Source organism: Protomyctophum parallelum, assembly GCF_964188405.1.
Source record: "Protomyctophum parallelum genome assembly, chromosome: 16".
NCBI lineage: Eukaryota > Metazoa > Chordata > Actinopteri > Myctophiformes > Myctophidae > Protomyctophum > Protomyctophum parallelum.
The window spans coordinates 42,382,222-42,402,668 of record NC_139711.1 but is presented as its reverse complement, the minus strand read 5'-3'; the positions used below and the strand labels follow the sequence as shown (position 1 = coordinate 42,402,668).

At 44.0% G+C, this 20,447-nt stretch overlaps 1 protein-coding gene across 1 annotated transcript; it reads right to left on the bottom strand.

Annotated features, from left to right (window-relative positions):
* Nucleotides 1–10,524: 10,524 nt before the first annotated feature.
* LOC310873808 (uncharacterized protein) lies at nt 10,525–16,137 on the bottom strand (the record flags this gene model as incomplete). Its single annotated transcript, XM_083786359.1, has 6 exons — nt 16,041–16,137; nt 15,130–15,258; nt 14,220–14,395; nt 12,787–12,922; nt 11,199–11,484; nt 10,525–11,167 (listed from the first exon to the last, which is right to left on the bottom strand). The coding sequence occupies exons 1-6, from the start codon at nt 16,102–16,104 to the stop codon at nt 10,525–10,527; spliced, it is 1,434 nt and encodes a 477-aa protein (XP_083642485.1). The 5' UTR covers nt 16,105–16,137.
* Nucleotides 16,138–20,447: the final 4,310 nt, after the last annotated feature.

Here is a 20,447-nt window from a genome sequence, read left to right as displayed (position 1 = left end):
ATCTGTAATCTGTGTCTCCACAGGTGACATCTTTCCAGTCGCTGAGACAGCCTGCTGTGGTTCAGCTGGGACTGCAGGGAAGCCAGCCCAACTGTTGTCCATTGCCAGCTTTAGTCAAAGTGACGTTCATGAATGCCACGGAGTTCTGGTGAGCCCCAGTTTGTGTTAACTACTGCACATTGCATTTGGTAAGTAACAAAACGTTATTCATCCTTTTACATTCTCAGCCCTAAAGTGCTCATGCCTGTGCAAAGTGATGGAGACAGAGGAGGGAGGGAGAGGGAGAGAGAGAGGTGTAGAGAGAGTGGGTGAGAGGGAGAGAGAGAGGTAGAGAGAGAGAGCATAGCACTGTGCAGAGCTCACCCATGTCTCTCTTCATGCAGGAATAACAGAGCAGCCTCCTGAAGGTAACCATGGGGCGGTCCGACCTCGATGGAGAAGGGGGCGTGGCGAGGAACATCAGTGACTTCAGGATCCACCCACAGTGGATCCAAATGATCCAATGTAGGGATCTGGTGCACCACTGACCAAAAGTCACAGTATACCTGTAGATTATTGTTCTAGTGCTGTTTAATAACTAATATTGGATCACTCTGACTCGTCCCTGACAGGGTTTGGGCGTACGACCAGGCGGTGGTCAAACTGGACCGACCTGTGAGAACATCAAGCCTGTGTGTTTAGCAGCAGAGGGGAGCGTCTTCCCCAACGGGACCGAGCCACCGTCTACGGATGGGATACATCAGGTAGGCACAGCACGGGACCCCCAATGGCCCCCTGCCCGGGGACCCCCAATGGCACCCTGCCCGGGGACCCCAATGGCACCCTGCCTGCCCGGGGACCCCCAATGGCACCCTGCCCGGGGACCCCCAATGGCACCCTGCCGGGGACCCCCAATGGCACCCTGCCGGGGACCCCCAATGGCACCCTGCCCGGGGACCCCCAATGGCACCCTGCCCGGGGACCCCCAATGGCACCCTGCCCGGGGACCCCCAATGGCACCCTGCCTGCCCGGGGACCCCCAATGGCACCCTGCCTGCCCGGGGACCCCCAATGGCACCCTGCCTGCCCGGGGACCCCCAATGGTCACCCTGCCCGGGGACCCCCAATGGCACCCTGCCTGCCCGGGGACCCCAATGGCACCCTGCCCGGGGACCCCCAATGGCACCCTGCCTGCCCGGGGACCAAAGATAATCACATTTGGACTAATGGACTTGTATAGATTAGGGTCCAATGGGTTCCATTTGTTTGTTAACAACTGAGAGCTGTTACTTTATTCGCATGAGGTTATAACCAATGGACCCTGGAGTTTAGAGGAGCCTCCAGTACCCCTGTAGGTCCCCGGACCACACTTTGAGTGCCTCCAGTACCCCTGTAGGTCCCGGACCACACTTTGAGTGCCTCCAGTACCCCTGTAGGTCCCCGGACCACACTTTGAGTGCCTCCAGTACCCCTGTAGGTCCCCGGACCACACTTTGAGTGCCTCCAGTACCCCTGTAGGTCCCCGGACCACACTTTGAGTGCAACACACGTAGAACTTCACTGAGAAAGAATGCTAATTAATAAAAACAGCCGTATTAATAACAGTTTTTAAGCACATCCATCTATCGCCCTCCCTATTCTGGCCAAGTCATAATGGGCTAAGATTTGGTGAAACAGCAGATCTACAATAATCGCATACATAATGACATTTAGGTTTACATTTCCACGCAAGCACGCACGCACGCACGCAACGCAACGCAACCCAACGCACGCACGCAGAGAGATAATGGTTCTGTTCTGCATCGTGTGTATTTATAGAAGACCCATCAGCACCCAGAACGCTCCAGGCGCTCAACGTGACGATAAACGACCACGGCCAATGTAAGCAGAAATACATTGGAAAGGTGACGGACGACATGATCTGTGCTGGAAATGACGCCGGCGGCCAGAACATCTGCCAGGTGAGAACTCACATCCCATCAGAACATCTGCCAGGTGAGAACTCACATCCCATCAGAACATCTGCCAGGTGAGAACTCACATCCCATTCATACCTTCATGGAGCACTTCAGCCTATAGGGAGAGAAAATAAGAAGTACGTTTTAAATGACCAAACCTGCTGTGATGATGTCACTGGTAGACAGGTGCATGGCGTCTTTAACAGTACACACACCCCTCCTCTGACAGGGAAATGGTGCCACCTTTTATTTCCTATAAACGTAGAGTATAGCCAATTATTATTTTGTACCCCTTTTTCTCCATAAGTTAGTCGTCATGTCAATTGATCCCCCCCCCCCCCCCCCCCCCCCCCCCCCCCCCCCCCCCCCCCACACACACACACACACACACACACACTGCTGTCACATCCTATACTGAACAATGCTGTACTGCTTGTGTCTCATCAGGGTGACTCGGGAGCTCCCCTGTTGGTGAAAGTCGGCGATGACCACATCCTGTTGGGATCCAACATCAGAGGGCCGCGTGATTGTGCTGCTCAGAAGAGTCCAGCTGTTTACTTGACCCACGGCACCGACACGTTCCCCGAAGACGCCATTAAAGGTACGCGTGTGTCCATGTTTTAACGTCCTGCATGCTGGCACGTTTGTGTGTTTGTGTGCGTGTGTGCGTGTGTGTGTGCGTGTGTGTGTGTGTGTGTGTGTGTGTGTGTGTGTGTGTGTGTGACGTGTGTGTGCGCGTGCATCTTAGACACTTAAAGTCCTTTATACTGAGTTGAGCGAAGTCTCCCAGGGCTCTAAGTGAAAATAGCAGATCTACAAGCTTGTCGATCTGTGATTTTTGCCGAACGTTCTCCTCAGAATAGGGATGCTATAGTCTTCAAGTGATATACAGTGTACTGTGCACACACACACACACACACACACACACACACACACACACACATGCACACACGCACACACACGTGCATGCACAAACAGACCAGGCATATGAAAGTGGTACTGGGGGAACAGGAGTGGCTACACACACACACACACACACACTCGTTAAATGTAAATGTGCATGTATTTAGCTGTTATTCACAGAGATGGTGTGTTACTTTCATCCCGTGTAGAGATGAGCGAGACACAGTGTGGGCTGAGGAACAATGGTCCAGATGTACGTGTCCAAGATGCACGTGTCGATAACGGACAGGTTTCTGTGCCCCATTCTTCACCGTGGATGGCATACCTTGGAGCGCGTTACTCGGTAACAGTTAGTAGAGGTTCAGTGACCGGCTCAAGGACACTTTGAAGTGGCACGCACGCACGCACGCACGCACGCACACACACACACACACACACACACACACACACACACACACACACACACACACACACACACACACACACACAGAGGAAACCATGCAACCTTTTTCTTCCTTCAAATAGAGAAGATCCCAAGAATCCCTACATTGATGCTAAATTAAATTCATATTTACAGTTGCTTCAGATAATACAGTGGTTCTCAGCGCATGTCATGTCAAGGACACCCAAATTAATGTATTTGGCGACGGACCCCCGAATATATTACATTTATTTCAAGATGCTTGTAGATCGTCTATTTTCAAATTGTATAGAAATTGTGTTTGAAGTGATAGTCATACTTTAGTGACACATTTGGCCGGGGACCCCCTGGAACCCCCTCAGGGACCCCCTGGAACCCCCTCAGGGACCCCCTGGAACCCCCTCAGGGACCCCCTGGAACCCCCTCAAGGACCCCCTGGAACCCCCTCAAGGACCCCCTGGAACCCCCCTGGAACCCCCTCAGGGACCCCTGGAACCCCCTCAGGGACCCCCTGGAACCCCCTCAGAGACCCCTGCGGGTCCCCAGACCCTCTTTGAGAACCACTGAGCTAATAGAACATGGTAATTATGTTGGAGAAGTGCTTCATTTATGCTCCATTGTACGACGACGTCACACAGCAAAAAGAGACGATCTACAAGCTCACCCAACCCTTTATTCTGTGTGTCTTTGATTCACACTTTACCTTTTTATCTTTCAGGACGAAGTCTTTTGGGTGGGTGCTACTCTGATCCATGAGTCCTTTGTTGTGTCTGACCGGGGCAGGTACTATAATCCAAAAACACTATTCTGGTCATTAGTCATTATAGGTCATGGTAAAAAAAAAATATTTGTATTAATTAATAGTAATAGTAATGTATAGAATCAGCCTCAGGTCTTAATGTGATAAACCCTGTTTTAATGTAACCACTTCTTAAAGCCTGCTCCTATTTTGGTATTAATTTGATGAAAATAGCTGATCTACAAGTTCACAATGTGCCACAGCAAGGTCTTGTCATCTTGTAGATCGGCTATCTTTTCTATTCATAATACATCAAAGTATTTAGGGCTAAAGTGATTAAATATACGTTTTACAACCAACCCATGGCTATACTATACATACAGTATAGACAAATGTTAAGTTTTACTACTTTTTTATTAGGCTACTAATTGATAATGGAATTAAAATGTAATAATTATGTTTCTGTCCCCAGTGTTGGTGACTTTGTGGTCCTGGGGGCCCATGATCTTTCCTCGACCTCTGAACCCACTCAGAAGATCATGATAGAAAAGGTATGATCAATATGTCAGAACATATTACATAACTAACAGGTCTAAATGTAATCAGATGGTTTTATCAAGTCTGAGCCTGCATTCTGAACTAAGTCCTTAAATACACAATATAGATCCATTAAAGATCATTATAGAGCTTTGTACTGATACATTATAATGTTTATTAGAATTATGAATGTATTATTCATCAATTATTATGCAGAAGTGTTTTAGCTGCTAGAGATAAAACATTAAGACGCCCTCTCTGCTGTCATTTCCTGTCTCTCTACACTTGAAAATATAATAACTTAAAAATGAGAGGTCGAAGTTATACACATCACCTTACAGTATTACTGAAATGGAAGTTATACACATCACCTTACAGTGTTACTGAAATGAAGTAAGTTATACACATCACCTTACAGTGTTACTGAAATGAAAGTTATACACATCACCTTACAGTGTTACTGAAATTAAAGTTATACACATCACCTTAGTGTTACTGAAATGAAAGTTATACACATCACCTTACAGTGTTACTGAAATGAAAGTTATACACATCACCTTACAGTGTTACTGAAATGAAAGTTATACACATCACCTTACAGTGTTACTGAAATGAAAGTTATACACATCACCTTACAGTGTTACTGAAATGAAAGTTGTTTTTGAGAACTGAGTGTCCTTCTGTTCAGTCAAACATTCCACAATTTGTTTAACCCTTTGAAGATAGATCTACAATCTGAGCTTTCTTGAAAATGTTTGGAAACAGGGTTTATGTGGTTAATCTAAACGTGTGTCTGTAATTTCTCTGGTAGGTCTTCATTTACCCCAACATCACCTGGGAAGACGATGTCCCTGGCATGCATCTTCTCAAACTGTCCCGCCCTGTCAAATTCACCAAGCATATTCGACCCATCTGTCTCCCGAAGCCTGGCTACGTATTACCTGCTGGTTCGAAATGTTTGTTCACTGGATGGGGCACGAAGAAGGGTGTGAACATTATAATATTTACATTATTATATTATATATACATACATTATAACAAACAAACAAACAAACACATACATACATATACATACATACATATTTTTGGCATGTCATTATAGGTAAACAAGTGGTTAAAAAGCTATATATTTTTAATGGAATATATTTTCCTCTGTATACAATGTCCTGACTATGAATACTGTGTGTGTTCCTCCAGACGTTCTCCGTGAGTGCGTACTCACGACGATCACAACCGATCAGTGCAGACAGGACGTGTCGTATTCTGATCTGCACCAATACATCACCAATGACGCAATCTGTACTGCAGCCAATAAGACCAGTCACCAGGCCAATCCTGATATCTCTGTGAGTGACATAGAGATGGAAACATAAACATGATAATTACAGATAAAACACACTCTAAAAAACACAACTTGTTTGTTGTTGTTGCAGTGGGACGTGGGTGGACCGCTTAGCTGTGAGGAGAAGGACAGCCCGATCAATTACCTGCATGGTGTCCTCTTCTTACAATGGTTTAGAAATGTCCCTGCTCTGTTCTACAACGTCTCTGCGATGCTACCCTGGACCAACGGGATACTCTCTCTGTTCCCTGCAGACTCCTCCAGCAAAGTCTGCTTCAAGAAATTTGAAGGTTAATAATTCAGTTTGTGGTACAGATGTTAACCTCTGAGACACATCTCACACACGCAGATTAATTAACCTCTGCTATGTTTTGAAAAAATTTGTTTTCGAAACATCATTTAAAATAATTTAGAATTTAATGCAAATCTTCTCTTCTGGGGGGGGGGGGGGGGGGGTGAGGGGTGAGGGGTCAAACAAATCATCATTTTAGGGGTCCTTGGGCATGAAACAGTTTGAGAACTACTGATTTAGGCAATTTGTAGAATCGGCCCCCCTCAGGTCTTAATGGGTTAAACCAGCTGTTTTCATTTGATTCAAAACTCTACACTTCTATGTGTCTCTCCAGGGTTAAAGTGGTTCATTGATTTGAGCAGCAGTGTGATGTATTGATCAGATGGAGTTACTTGTGTGTGTGCGCGCGCGTGTGTGTGTGTGTGTGTGTGTGTGTGTGTGTGTGTGTGTGTGTGTGTGTGTGTGTGTGTGTGTGTGTGTGTGTGTGTGTGTGTGTGTGTGTGTGTGTGTGCGTGCGTGCGTGCGTGCGTGTGTAAACTAAACTAACAAGTGTGTTTAACAATAGCTGTAGTAATTACACAGGTATAAAGATGATTTACACAGAATGTATTCCATGTACAGTAATATGTACATCATGTGGAAATGGTGGAACTGCAGTACAGGCATGGACTGTAGTCTATAGTGAGAGAGATGTGTTGATTGTATACTATGTGTAATTGTGTGCAAATACTGAACTTAACTAAACTAAACTATGGGACAGGAAAGGCAACTGGAACAATTGGGCCCATGAGAACACTTGGCACAATTTTATTTGTACTATTTCATTACAGATAATAAAAATAAAATGTAAAAATAATATATTTTTGTAATAACATTTAAGACCCAATATTTTTTACAAATGTGCAGCAAAATATAATATATTCTTCATTTGTAATAACATTTAAGGCCTAATATATTTTTTTAATGCTACAAAACCTCGATAGCTTGATGTCAATCATGTATCATTGACATTATTTATGTCCATTTTCCAAAGCATATTTTTTATTTTAAACATTTATGGAAAAAACTGCCAATTTATCATTAACCATGTACCAGTATCTGTCCAGAATCTTAACTGAATGTCAATAAATGTCCCTCTTTTTATGTCCTTTGTATTTTGTGTCTTTTACTGTTAATATACTCAAGTGTAACATCTTAATTATGGGTTGGTTAGTACGCTATCTAGAAAACAGCGAGTTGAGAAAACAGGCTTGAAAGGTTCACTTCTGTGGTCTCTAACATTACACCTATCTACATGTTTAAGCATTTATTTAATACTTACATGTCGATTTCAGCTCTGACACTTATTTCAGACAAGCACCGGTATGTGAAGAGTCAGCCTGTGATATGAACTCATTTTGGACAAGAAAATTAAAAAAACGTTTTTCACCTGAACAGTTTAGTCCTGCCACCATGACATGTCTCTGTATCAAAATGAGTCACATTTATGAAATGAAATGATTCCTTTTTGACAGGAGTTAAAGGGGGTCATGATAGGTGTTACTGTAAATGTGCTCTGAATTAAATAACACAGATAAAAGGTCTTTGAGTTGGTGTCACATGGGCTACATACAGAACAAAGTGTCACCATGGAGAATAAACACGTCAAAGTGCTACACATTTACTGATGCTAACATAACAGGCACGGTCTAAACAAAGGCTGTCTGTCTGCATCACCCCACCCCCCCTCTTCTCCTCTACATTTAGTACACACCCCCCAACCTCTGCCAGTAGCCTATACCTCTGTTCTTGCTGCCCAACGTTATGACCTGGAATGGTCGACTCTTCGGTACAGTATCTGGGTTTCACACCAGATACTGTACTGTACCCAAGTACCCATGAAGTGCAGGCTATACCCAAGACCACCTTTCCCAAGTGGACCCAACCCGGGTAGTACGGATGTTGATCCAGGAGGTACCGTACAAGTGTTCACAATCAGTGTGACTTCTATAATTACATTTTGGGCCCCTGTGTGCATACAGTATATATATTAGCACAATGCACACACAGATACTGATGGAAATGAGTGTGGAATAATAATTATGTTATATGTTTGTAATTTGTGCTCCAACCTTGAATGTGTCACTTATAGAGGATATTTAGTTAATCAAGTAGTTTAACAAGAACATTTGGCAGTGAGACCGACTGACAGTCACTCCCTTCTGAACAAGAGTGCTTTCATGGTTCAAGGTCTCTCAGCACAGAGAGAAACAATACATTCTTTAAGCATGAAGGCATGTGAAAAACACGTTTGGTACAAATGTAATCTAAAAAGTCTAAAGCAGTGGTTTTCTACCAGTGGTCCGTGGACCACCAAGTGAGCCTTGTGGAGGTTTCAGGTGGTCCCAAGCTGAAAGAGTTGGTAACCAAATGGACCCTTATAGATCATTCACTCTTGAGAGTGTAAAATGAAAGAAAGATGTAGAATACTTGGGTGACGCCCAGGAATGAATGGGGGTGAATTTATAGCAGAGAGGCTGTTTACAAATGAGCTGTGATCTGACTGGACTGAACAGAGATACCATGAAGAGCTACAGGCCTCCATGGCCACACACACCGGTAACAGAACTACTCGCCAGTCTCGCCCCGTTTCTGTTTTCCTCCCAGAACTTTCCCCAGTGAGGGGTGGGAGAGGCTGGACAGCAGACGGCTGGACTTTGAATTTCTCTAACTATAAACTTTCATGACAGCAGAACAGCCTAAGTACAAATATAATTTATGAAAAGCTACTACAGTGAAGTCTGTTCACAGAAGTTGTTGTAGGATATGTGGGGATTATCTGACGAGGTACCATTTGAGGGGGCAAAACCTTACATATACTAAATAATACTAAATTGTTTATAGGTTCAATATAAGTCAAATAATATAGCCTTTCCACAGGAGTATCTTTTTATATTTTTCCAAAAAGAATACAAACAGCCAATAGCATATTACAAAGTTATCCCCCTCACTGGGGAAAATTCCGGAAGGAAAAACGGGCAAGCACCGGGGCGAGTAGTCCAGTATTCCACACACCCATCAGATGTATCACAAAATTAATATTGTTGTGTGGCTTTTAATGCTGCTGTGCGTGTACAACAGTAGGCTGTTTATTAGCTAGCTGACATAGCCCAATTAGAATAGCCATCATAAACCCATCATAAATCCTGTGATTTTAATTTTGCATAATTGGCCTTTTAACAGCCCTGGTGGTCCGTGGTGGACCTCACGTTGAGAACCACTGTTAAAAGCCAGAATTATGTTGAACAGGATGGTGCCCTGACCTAACGTGACTCCACCAGTCGGGGGCGGTATTGAACCACAAGTTCACCACAGGCTGGAAGTGAGATTATTGCTTCCTCACAAACTTCTAGAAAAGGAGAATTATGATGATGGAAAACTGAATGTGATTTACAAGTGAAGTGTTGATTCATGATTGAATAAGCAGTATCAGTCCATAGATAGAATAAATGCCATACAATGTGTGGATCAGATGGTACATTACATTATCTTTCTTTGGTGTCAGTGTATTCAGATGAACTCATGGCCAATTCCCACAATAACCCTAAGTGAACAATGACTGTGATCATAAAACCTGGTTGGACACAATAGTAGGTCACCTACTATTGTGTCCAACAGTCCAACAAGGTTTTATGTACACCTACTGTAGGTGTACATATAGCCTACACAGTTTACAAAAGAAAGTTAGCTCAATTTGAAATACTTTGAGACCACATATAATGATATTAATATTATTAACCGCATGGTAAACCGATATGGTCAATGTCTTGCAGTCTTGCAGATACTGTATGCTGTTGTGGGAGAGTGGACACTAGTCACAAAGTCAAAGGGACATTTTGATTTGCATAGGTTGTTAATGGTTTGATCACATATTATGCTAATTACTCAAATTGCTCAACATGCAACTCTTAGCAAACAAGCTTAATCTCATCTGCTAAGCCTGTAGATGACATTTTAATCAAAGGTTTGGTATGGGTCTAACATGGGACCTATGGGGGCTTCCAGTAAATTAAATAAAAGTAAATAAATGAAGAAAAAAGTTTCTTATAGCTGAACTTGGTGACCATTGTTCTCTGTAGATCCACTTATGATGTCTTGTGAAAGTGTCGACAGCACAGATGTTTGTGGAATTACCACATCGTGGTCAGTATCATGGTCATCTCTCCTATTCAGATTCAAACAACTTTATTGATCTCCGCAAAGAGCAATTCATTTGCAATCCATATACACAACACATTAAGGTAGTCATTATGTCAGACACAGGTATCGTATCAATAAAAGGAAAAGAGCAGCAGCAGTACATTAAACATCTAGTTATAGCTTAGGGGTCCTGGAGGTACTGGGGTTGAGCTTGGGGGTCCTGGGGCTGAGCTTGGGGGTCCTGGGGGTCCTGGGGCTGAGCTTGGGGGTCCTGGGGCTGAGCTTGGGGGTCCTGGGGGTCCTGGGGCTGAGCTTGGGGGTCCTGGGGCTGAGCTTGGGGGTCCTGGAGGTACTGGGGTTGAGCTTGGGGGTCCTGGAGGTACTGGGGCTGAGCTTGGGGGTCCTGGGGCTGAGCTTGGGGGTCCTGGGGCTGAGCTTGGGGGTCCTGGAGGTACTGGGGTTGAGCTTGGGGGTCCTGGGGTTGAGCTTGGGGGTCCTGGAGGTACTGGGGTTGAGCTTGGGGGTCCTGGGGTTGAGCTTGGGGGTCCTGGGGTTGAGCTTGGGGGTCCTGGAGGTACTGGGGCTGAGCTTGGGGGTCCTGGAGGTACTGGGGCTGAGCTTGGGGGTCCTGGAGGTACTGGGGTTGAGCTTGGGGGACCTGGGGGTACTGGGGTTGAGCTTGGGGGTCCTGGAGGTACTGGGGTTGAGCTTGGGGGACCTGGGGGTACTGGGGTTGAGCTTGGGGGACCTGGAGGTACTGGGGTTGAGCTTGGGGGACCTGGAGGTACTGGGGTTGAGCTTGGGGGACCTGGAGGTACTGGGGTTGAGCTTGGTGGTCCTGGGGGTACTGGGGTTGAGCGTGGGGGTCCTGGGGGTACTGGGGTTGAGCTTGGGGGTCCTGGTACTGGGAGGGAAAGTAGAGCTCCTTGGTCAGCATGCAGACGATGCACGGGATCTGCTTCTGGTTGTTGTAGCCCGGCAGGTCGGAGCTGGACTGGAAGTCCAGCGCCACCTTGCTGTTGACCCGGGTCAGGATCTGAATCAGCTCCAGCTCCTTGCTGTGGCGCTGGAGCATCTCGCACAGAGCCTGTATGAACCACGAGCCGCACGCCATGTTCCTCCACGAGGAGTAGCCTGGAGGGTGGAATGAAACGAGTACGGCTTCAGAAGCAGTGTTGATTTCGTCGACTAAAACTAAGATGAAAAATGTTTGGCAACCTTTTTTAGACGGAAACTAAATGGAAACTAAGCTATGATGACTAAAACTAAGACTAAATATACTGACAATTCCATCAACAAATAAAAACTATAGACTAAAATGTCTTGTCCACTAGACTAGTGGACAAGAAATCCAGTATGAGTCATTTTACAATTAGTTGCGTGCTGAAAATAGCCGATCTACAATCTCACAACACGTTGCGCTAGATCAGCTATTTTCAGCGAGTCATTGCGACGGCATCAGGGCCCGCCAAAATACATTTTGTTCGACTAAATCAACTGTAGATTTAGTCGACTGAAATCTTATGATATTTAGTCGACTAAAACTAGACTAACACCAAAACATTCCAGGTGACTAAAATGTGACTAGAACTAAATGAAAAGTATTCAAGAGACTATGACTAAAATCTAACACTGTTCAGAACACTGTGGTTGACGGAGGAAAGGCCTATTCGTTCATACCCCAGTATTAGGTGATAAGGTGACCTCCTATTCATTCATACCCCAGTATTAGGTGATAAGGTGACCTCCCTATTCGTTCATACCCCAGTATTAGGTGATAAGGTGAACTCCTATTCGTTCATACCCCAGTATTAGGTGATAAGGTGACCTCCTATTCGTTCATACCCTAGTATTAGGTGATAAGGTGACCTCCTATTCGTTCATACCCCAGTATTAGGTGATACGGTGACCTCCTATTCATTCATATCCCAGTATTAGGTGATAAGGTGACCTCCTATTCGTTCATACCCCAGTATTAGGTGATAAGGTGACCTCCTATTCGTTCATACCCCAGTATTAGGTGATAAGGTGACCTCCTATTCGTTCATACCCCAGTATTAGGTGATAAGGTGACCTCCTATTCGTTCATACCCCAGTATTAGGTGATAAGGTGACCTCCTATTCGTTCATACCCCAGTATTAGGTGATAAGGTGACCTCCGAAACGGTGGTTAGTAAAAAACAGAGAGATGTGCTTGTGTGAGCGGTGACCACCGCGGCTCAGTGACGTCGTATGAGTATGAATAGGCCTTAATGCACTGGCAGTAGCATTTTGTTTTGTAAACTTTAAACCCCATTAAGACCGGGAAAGCATGATTGAATACTTCAATACATACGAGCTCACAGCGATACAAGCTTGTAGATCTGCTATTTTTGAAAAAAAGAATGAAGAGTTGTGCAAATCTTATCTTGAATATCATCCGTTGTCACGACTTACCTGGTGCAGTGGAGTAAGCGTACAGGAAGTCCGCCTCCACGGGAATCCTGCATTCTTCAGACTGGACTGGGGCACTGTCTGTCTCAATGCAACTGTCTGTCTCAATGCCAGGGTCCAGGCCTGTACCACGACGCGCCTGGTACAGACATATATAATAAATAATAAATACAACTTTATTTGTATAGCACCTTTCATGACATGAAATGCAGCTCAAAGTGCTTTTACAGAGCAATGGAGAAAGAAAAGAAAAGCATAAGGCATAAAACATTAAAAATAATAGCAGTAATGCAATACAGTGAGGACATGAATAACAAAAAATAATAAGATAAATTAAAAGCAAGGGTGTAGAAGTGGGTCTTGAGCTGTGCTTAAAAAATGTCTACAGAGGCTGCCTGTCGAAGGTACAGTGGGAGTTTTTTCCACGCCGTCGGCCCGTAGAAGCAGAAAGCTGCTTCACCACCAGGCTTGGCTCAGTGTCTCTGAATGTATTGATGAATTGAGCGATAGGACGATGGGCCCTATTGTAAACAAGTGTAATGCCGTTATAGAGGGTATATGCACATGCTTAAAGTGTATGGCACATCGAGTGGCACATCGAGTGGCAAAGCAACATGCAAAGTGAGTTTAACATCATTTAACGTTGTTTAATTCAATCAGACAGGACTTTTCTGTTTGGATTTATGGGCTGTCGAGGCCAGGAAGTAGTTTTTTGCCACTCAGTAGGCGTTCCTGCATAACTTCCTGGTTTGATGATGATGTCACACGCATACCCTCTATAGTGTTGTCCACTCGAACAGTTTTTGTATTGAGTTGTGCTTTAAATGTAATGTAATTCTGCAAACTGTTAATCAATCAATCAATGCCCCTGCCGGTGGATGCGGCGGGTTGCTGGTTTGGTATGGTGGACCCCAGAGATGTCATGGAGTCTTGGATGAACTTTGTTCATTGTCACGCTAATGACAGGCTCGGGTGCCACATGTGCCGGGCCGGTGATTCGCTGCACTTACTGGTAGACATTGCCTTTTGTTTCTGATGGTATAAACGGATTGTAACACCCAGTCCCATTCAGGTATGCGGTTAGGCGCAAGCTTGGCTCAGGGAATAATAACATCATATGCTGTTTGTAAAACTGTGTGTAACACCCGGGATTCAAACTCGAGCCTCCCGCGTGAAAGTCCAACATCTTAACCACTAGACTCTGAGGGGCTCTGCTTCCCTCACCTCCTTTTTGACCTCCTCCCACGGGGAAACCCGATCCGGGTCACGGCACCAATGTAACCCGGGATTTGAACTCGGGCCTACCGGGTGAACATCTTAACCACTAGACCAAAGGGATATCCCTCTGGACCGGCGGAGATATTAGACTTTTGAGGCCATCAGGCAGAGGCTCTGAGTCTCTGCTACATGTGCGTGCGTCCATATGTGTGACTGACCTGTATGAAGAAGAGCTTGGGTTTCCCCACCAGACTCCGACAGCGGTCTCCTCTGAACATTTCCGTCAGTGTTTTCAGCTCTACGTAGTTATCCGTTCCGTAGATCATCCCCTCTTCTCCGTGGCTCAGCATCACGCACACAAACGACGCACAGCGACTGTGGTTCTCCTGGGATACTGTGAAGGAGAGGAACGGAGGAGACACAGACATTGTTTAAAGGTATATTCAGTGATTTCACTCAAAAAACCTTAGGTTTCGTTTTTGGCTGGGACCTAAGCCTTTCATCCAATCAGGATAGAGAGCCAAAAACGAAACCTAAGGTTTTTTGACCCCCAGGGGTTAACTGGGGACAGGGAGGAACTCCTTATATGGTTAGCACACTCTATAGTAGAGAGGATTATCACAACAAAGCAAAAAAATAAGTGATATTTGAATTAAGTGAAATCACTGAATATACCTTTAACATGTGTCCAGACCTTTGATTTCCAGCTATATTTTAGACTGGTCTTGGGGGAGGCATTTTACTAGGGATTGTTAGGCTAAATTTGAATCAACCCCAAGTCTTTATTACATGATGAAAAGATTATACTTTTCTATTAGTTGGTGGGAAAATGGGACAATACTAAAATCTTGGCAGAACTGGTTTTGCTTGTATTGCTTAAACGTGTGACTGTTGAACGGAATGCAATTTCCCTAACGTTTTTAGTGTGTGATTTTAAGTGGTTGATGTAAGGAGAAAGAATAAGTTCCTACAGGCCTCCTGTAGTAACTCTGAGGACCACCTGTTGAAGACCCATGGAAGAGGGTTTCTTATCTGTGATTATGGGCCCTAATTTCATCAGTGCCTGAAGATTACGGGCAGGGCAGCTTGCACCGTCTGTTAAATATGTAATAATAGTAAACAACATACTTTTGTTTAAGAGGTCTTGCATCTGGCATACAGTCTGGTCGTTGGCCACTTTGGTCTTGTAGCCGAGCCCAGCGAAGGTCTTAAAGGCAGCGGCCGCGTCAACCTCTGTGCCGTTACGGACATTCATCCCTGTACGCGCGCAGACACACACACACACACACACACACACACACACACACAGACACAGACACAGACACAGACACACACACACACACACACACACACACACACACACACACACACACACACACACACACACACACACACACACACACACACACACACACACACACACACACACACACACACACACACACACACACACACACACACACACAATAAAGCATTCTGACATGAAGTAATGAAGAATGACAGAGCTATAAACACTTAAAAATTACATATTTCAACTGATGTTGTCTGTCCATAGGCTTCGGCTATACATAACCTTATTGTAGCCTAATTATCATTAGACTACTCGGAGCAATAACCCACCAAACTATCTCTCACACTTGCCAGTGTGTCAGTGATCACCCTCCCCTGTGCCAATGTTGGCACCCGTGCCTGAGGTTGCCTATCCCTCATATAAAGGACTTGTTTCATTATCCAAGTATATAACTATATAATATAATAATAATAAGACTGTGTGTTCGCACATATAAAATGCCTTTAGTTTCAGCCTTCAGCCACGACTATGACAGCCAGGGCATATTGCTGCATATTGTATATGGTTTATATGGCACTTTTTATGGTTTTGTTTACCGTAAACCGATGCCCTATGTCATCATACAAGAGTGTAACGTGTCGAGTCTAGAACTGACAACCAATTTTGACACCAATAATAAAAAATAAAAATAAAAACTAAACTAAAACTAAATGTTTTAGTTGTGTCATTTAGTTGACATAATTATTACCCGTGTTCCTGTGGAAGTTCTTGTTGTTGATGATGATGCAGGTGCCCATGCTGGGGTAGTCCATGTTGTAGCGGTACGGCTCTGAGGACACGGCAGCAGCAGCTGTCGTGTTGCTGCCCGTACCGGCCTTGCGTGGCTGGGGGTCCTTATCCCTGTGACACAAGTTTTAACCATTTATTCATGTCCACATATACAGTAGGAGAGCACAGACTGACCTAAATATTAAATGTACAACTGTACATTTAATATGTCTGTGTCATGACACAATAGGCATGTCACTCAGGTACTCCATGGATATAAAGTAACAACGTCTCTCTCTGCCAATGGAGGGTATTCGCATGCATAAAGTGAGTGGCAAAGCCAGTTTCAAAGTGAGTTTAACGTTGTTTATGGACCAAGGCCATAAAGTAGTTTTTTTTACACTCAGTAGGCCCTAACTTCCGGGTATGGTGATGATGTGAGATGTCACATGCATAGTTTTACCCTCAATAATGGAGAGAGACAGGACAGTACTTAAAATACCTGCCTAATTACAGTTCCTGCATACTCCCCCCCCTACCTATCTAGCAACATACCAACATACAATGGTGTGACACCATGACTGGTGTAGCATAGGGCTGGTATCTAGGTTTTGAGGTAGTGGATAATAATAAAAATAATAAACAATAATAATAACCTCAACAAATAAGTGCATCTGTTGAATTGATTGTTGATTGTTTGTTTGCAGCATTGCAAATCTAAAGTAGGTTGTTGAATAATCCGTTATTCAGTGAGAAACTATTCTTGTTAAATCTTGAAACAGTGTTGATATCCTTTTAGCCTTAAAGACTGACTGTACCACGTGCTGTTCACATTTCTTACTAATACTAGTAAGTAAGTATATATTCTAGCTACTCTAGCCAGTACAGCTATACCTGTATACAGTAATTGTGTGTGTGTGTGTGTGTGTGTGTGTGTGTGTGTGTGTGTGTGTGTGTGTGTGTGTGTGTGTGTGTGTGTGTGTGTGTGTGCGTGCGTGTAGTGCGTGTGTGTGCGTGTAGTGCTGTACATTACAATATACATCACATCCACACACCGACAGTGGAGGACACCGACGGGCAAGGCACCAACGTGCAAATTCAAATACCCAAAATCACTCACTCACACTCCAGCATGGTGGTGTTACGGTGAAATTGGTGACCTGCTAAAACAGACTTCCACCTGGCGGCATTCAGGCCGCGTGTTTAAAGACCTCCATGTAAGTTGTGTGAAGGCCACAAGATGGTCACATATTTCGGCAGGTCACCAATTACACCATAACACTGCCATGCTGGAGTGGTCGAGTGTGAGTGACCGAGACTTTGGGTATTGGAATTTGGCTTAGGGGTTCAGACAGAGTCTTGGCTTAGGGGTTCAGACAGAGTCTTGGCTTAGGGGTTCAGACAGAGTCTTAGGGGTTCAGACACAGTCTTGTCTTAGGGGTTCAGACAGAGTCTTTGGGGTTTCAGACACAGTCTTTGTCTAGGGGTTCAGACAGAGTCTTGTCTTAGGGGTTAAGACAGAGTCTTTGTCTAGGGGTTCAGACAGAGTCTTGTCTTAGGGGTTCAGACAGAGTCTTTGGGGTTTCAGACAGAGTCTTTGTCTAGGGGTTCAGACATAGTCTTTGTCTAGGGGTTCAGACAGAGTCTTGTCTTAGGGGTTCAGACAGAGTCTTGTCTTAGGGGTTCAGACAGAGTCTTTGTCTAGGGGTTCAGACAGAGTCTTGTCTTAGGGGTTCAGACAGAGTCTTTGTCTTAGGGGTTAAGACAGAGTCTTGTCTTAGGGGTTCAGACATAGTCTTTGTCTAGGGGTTCAGACAGAGTCTTGTCTTAGGGGTTCAGACAGAGTCTTGTCTTAGGGGTTCAGACATAGTCTTTGTCTTAGGGGTTCAGACAGAGTCTTGTCTTAGGGGTTCAGACAGAGTCTTGTCTTAGGGGTTCAGACAGAGTCTTGTCTTAGGGGTTCAGACAGAGTCTTTGTCTAGGGGTTCAGACAGAGTCTTGTCTTAGGGGTTCAGACAGAGTCTTTGTCTTAGGGGTTCAGACAGAGTCTTGTCTTAGGGGTTCAGACAGAGTCTTGTCTTAGGGGTTCAGACAGAGTCTTTGTCTAGGGGTTCAGACAGTCTTTGTCTTAGGGGTTCAGACAGAGTCTTGTCTTAGGGGTTCAGACAATCGATCCTGGATTCCAAGATGGCCACTGTACCTCTTAAACCACTTTGAGAATCCTAAGGCGTCGACTTCATCCCCGTTGTTTCCTGTATCTGCGTCACAGTCAGACGACATGACGATCCTACGTACGACGCTCTGCCAATGAACTGTGGAGGAAATGTAAACATGGCCGGCGGTTAAAACAATGACAGGCTGAGCCTTATTTATCTGTTGTTGATAAGCAGACATTTTGCGTTGGCTATGTTGGTTATCTGCAGCCTCCCAAGCTGTAGATTCTGAACATTAATTTCTTGTATTGAAGATATATATACGTATTTGTGGCACAAAAGTGGGAAATAAAAACAACAACAATGATATAAACATTATATATCGGTATCAGTATCAGCTATAGGCAAAACTGTTATTTTAAACATTGGTGTATCGGCCAAGAATTTCCATATTGATGCATCTCTACAATGAACTGTACCCTATAGTAGCCCATGCTGAACAAATACTTTGAAGAATACCTCAACTGAAAGTAAACCGAGGTAATACCAACATACATTGCAGTGAGTACATGTGTCTGACATCATGCATGACGTGTAGTTAGGCTAATATCTAGCCCTAGCATGGCTGAGATATTAAATACAATGTATTATTATTACTACATACAAATGATCAAATGTATGAAATATCAGAGACATTTTCGGGACTTTTACATTGATTACATGACCAAGTAGGATGATATACCTACAAGTTGTAGGCCAATCTTATTTTGTTATGTAACACATACACATGTATGTAGAAGATCTTGATATTCCAGTTGTAGGTTCAAGGTTGTAGCATGTTACTTCTTGTACAGTAAAACTTATTTTTGTTTGGCTTCCTTCAGACAATGCAGCAGTACGGATAACATGACATTCAAAACAACAACAAAAACACAGCAAGCACAGCAAACAAAGGCAGAGAATAAAGAATAAAGAGCTATCAAAGAGTTACAAAGAGGTTACCTACAACTGACTGTAATATCCTATTATTTCTGTATATTAATGAATTGTAGCTACACAAGAGGTGTAGCAATAAGCAGCCACAATTATACACTGGCATTATGTTGGAAATGTAATGTTCAATAAACTTTGTTTTTTTTATCTTTAAAAAAATATATCTTAAAAAAACAAAACAAGACACCACTTCACTACAACAATGACAGATTAATTTAAAGCATGATATAAAACCTATGTCAGCCTCATTGTAAATAATATTCTATACATTGCTGTTGCGCCCCGGACCGGAGTTGGTGTCGCTCGCACTGAAAAGAGCCGATATACAAGCGTTGTGAGCTTGTAGATCGGCTCTTTTCGTGTTAAGGGCGTAAAGTGTGGAAGTTTTCCTCTTCCTACTTCCTAGAAGTAGTTAGTTATGGGTATAGCAATCACACATGCGTCCATGTTAACATTCATCCACAAAGTATAAAGAAAATAAAACATTACAAAATATACATTTACTGTCGTGCAGCAACTGGCATTGATTTAACTAGAAATACTTTAAGAACTTATGAGGGGAAAACCAACCTACCGTTGTTGTTGACGAGTTGTTGACTGGGACAGCAGAGATAATAAACTTCCTCTGACTACTACTAGGACTACTACTACTTGCATCTTAGCTGTGATTGGCCAGTTGTTGGCATACCTGGAAACCAAGTCGTCATGGAGACAGCTGGGAGGGGGGGGGTGTTAAACCGGTATCAACCTGTGGAACCTGTGTGACCTTAACCTTTGGACAGGGCAGGGGTGGGTGGGTGAGTTGGGGGTGAGTTGAGGTTGGGGTGGAGAAGTACTCAGATTGATATTTAGAGTGAAACTACAGGTTTCGCCAGTTGCGAAATCTATGTAAAAAAATACTCTCTGTTACAAGTAAAAGGCCTGTGTTCACTAGCTGTTTTACTTTGAGTAAAAAGTACTAAAGTATTATTGGCATTACAGTACCAAAGTTATAGGCTAATAGTCTTAAAGGACAACTGTTTTTTTCAACCACGCTTCATGTTTTAGGTTGTTATATAGAAAGTAAAAGGTGAGTATAATAATTTTTTCATTTGCTGCATTCATTTGTTTTAGGGATTTTAGCTGTTTTTGACAGGGGGGCGGGGTCATTCGAGCATGGGACTAAAAATGTATTTCTTTACAAAAATGTATAGCGACTTCTTTTTTTTATTCTTTACTATAGTCCTACTAGACCCCAATAA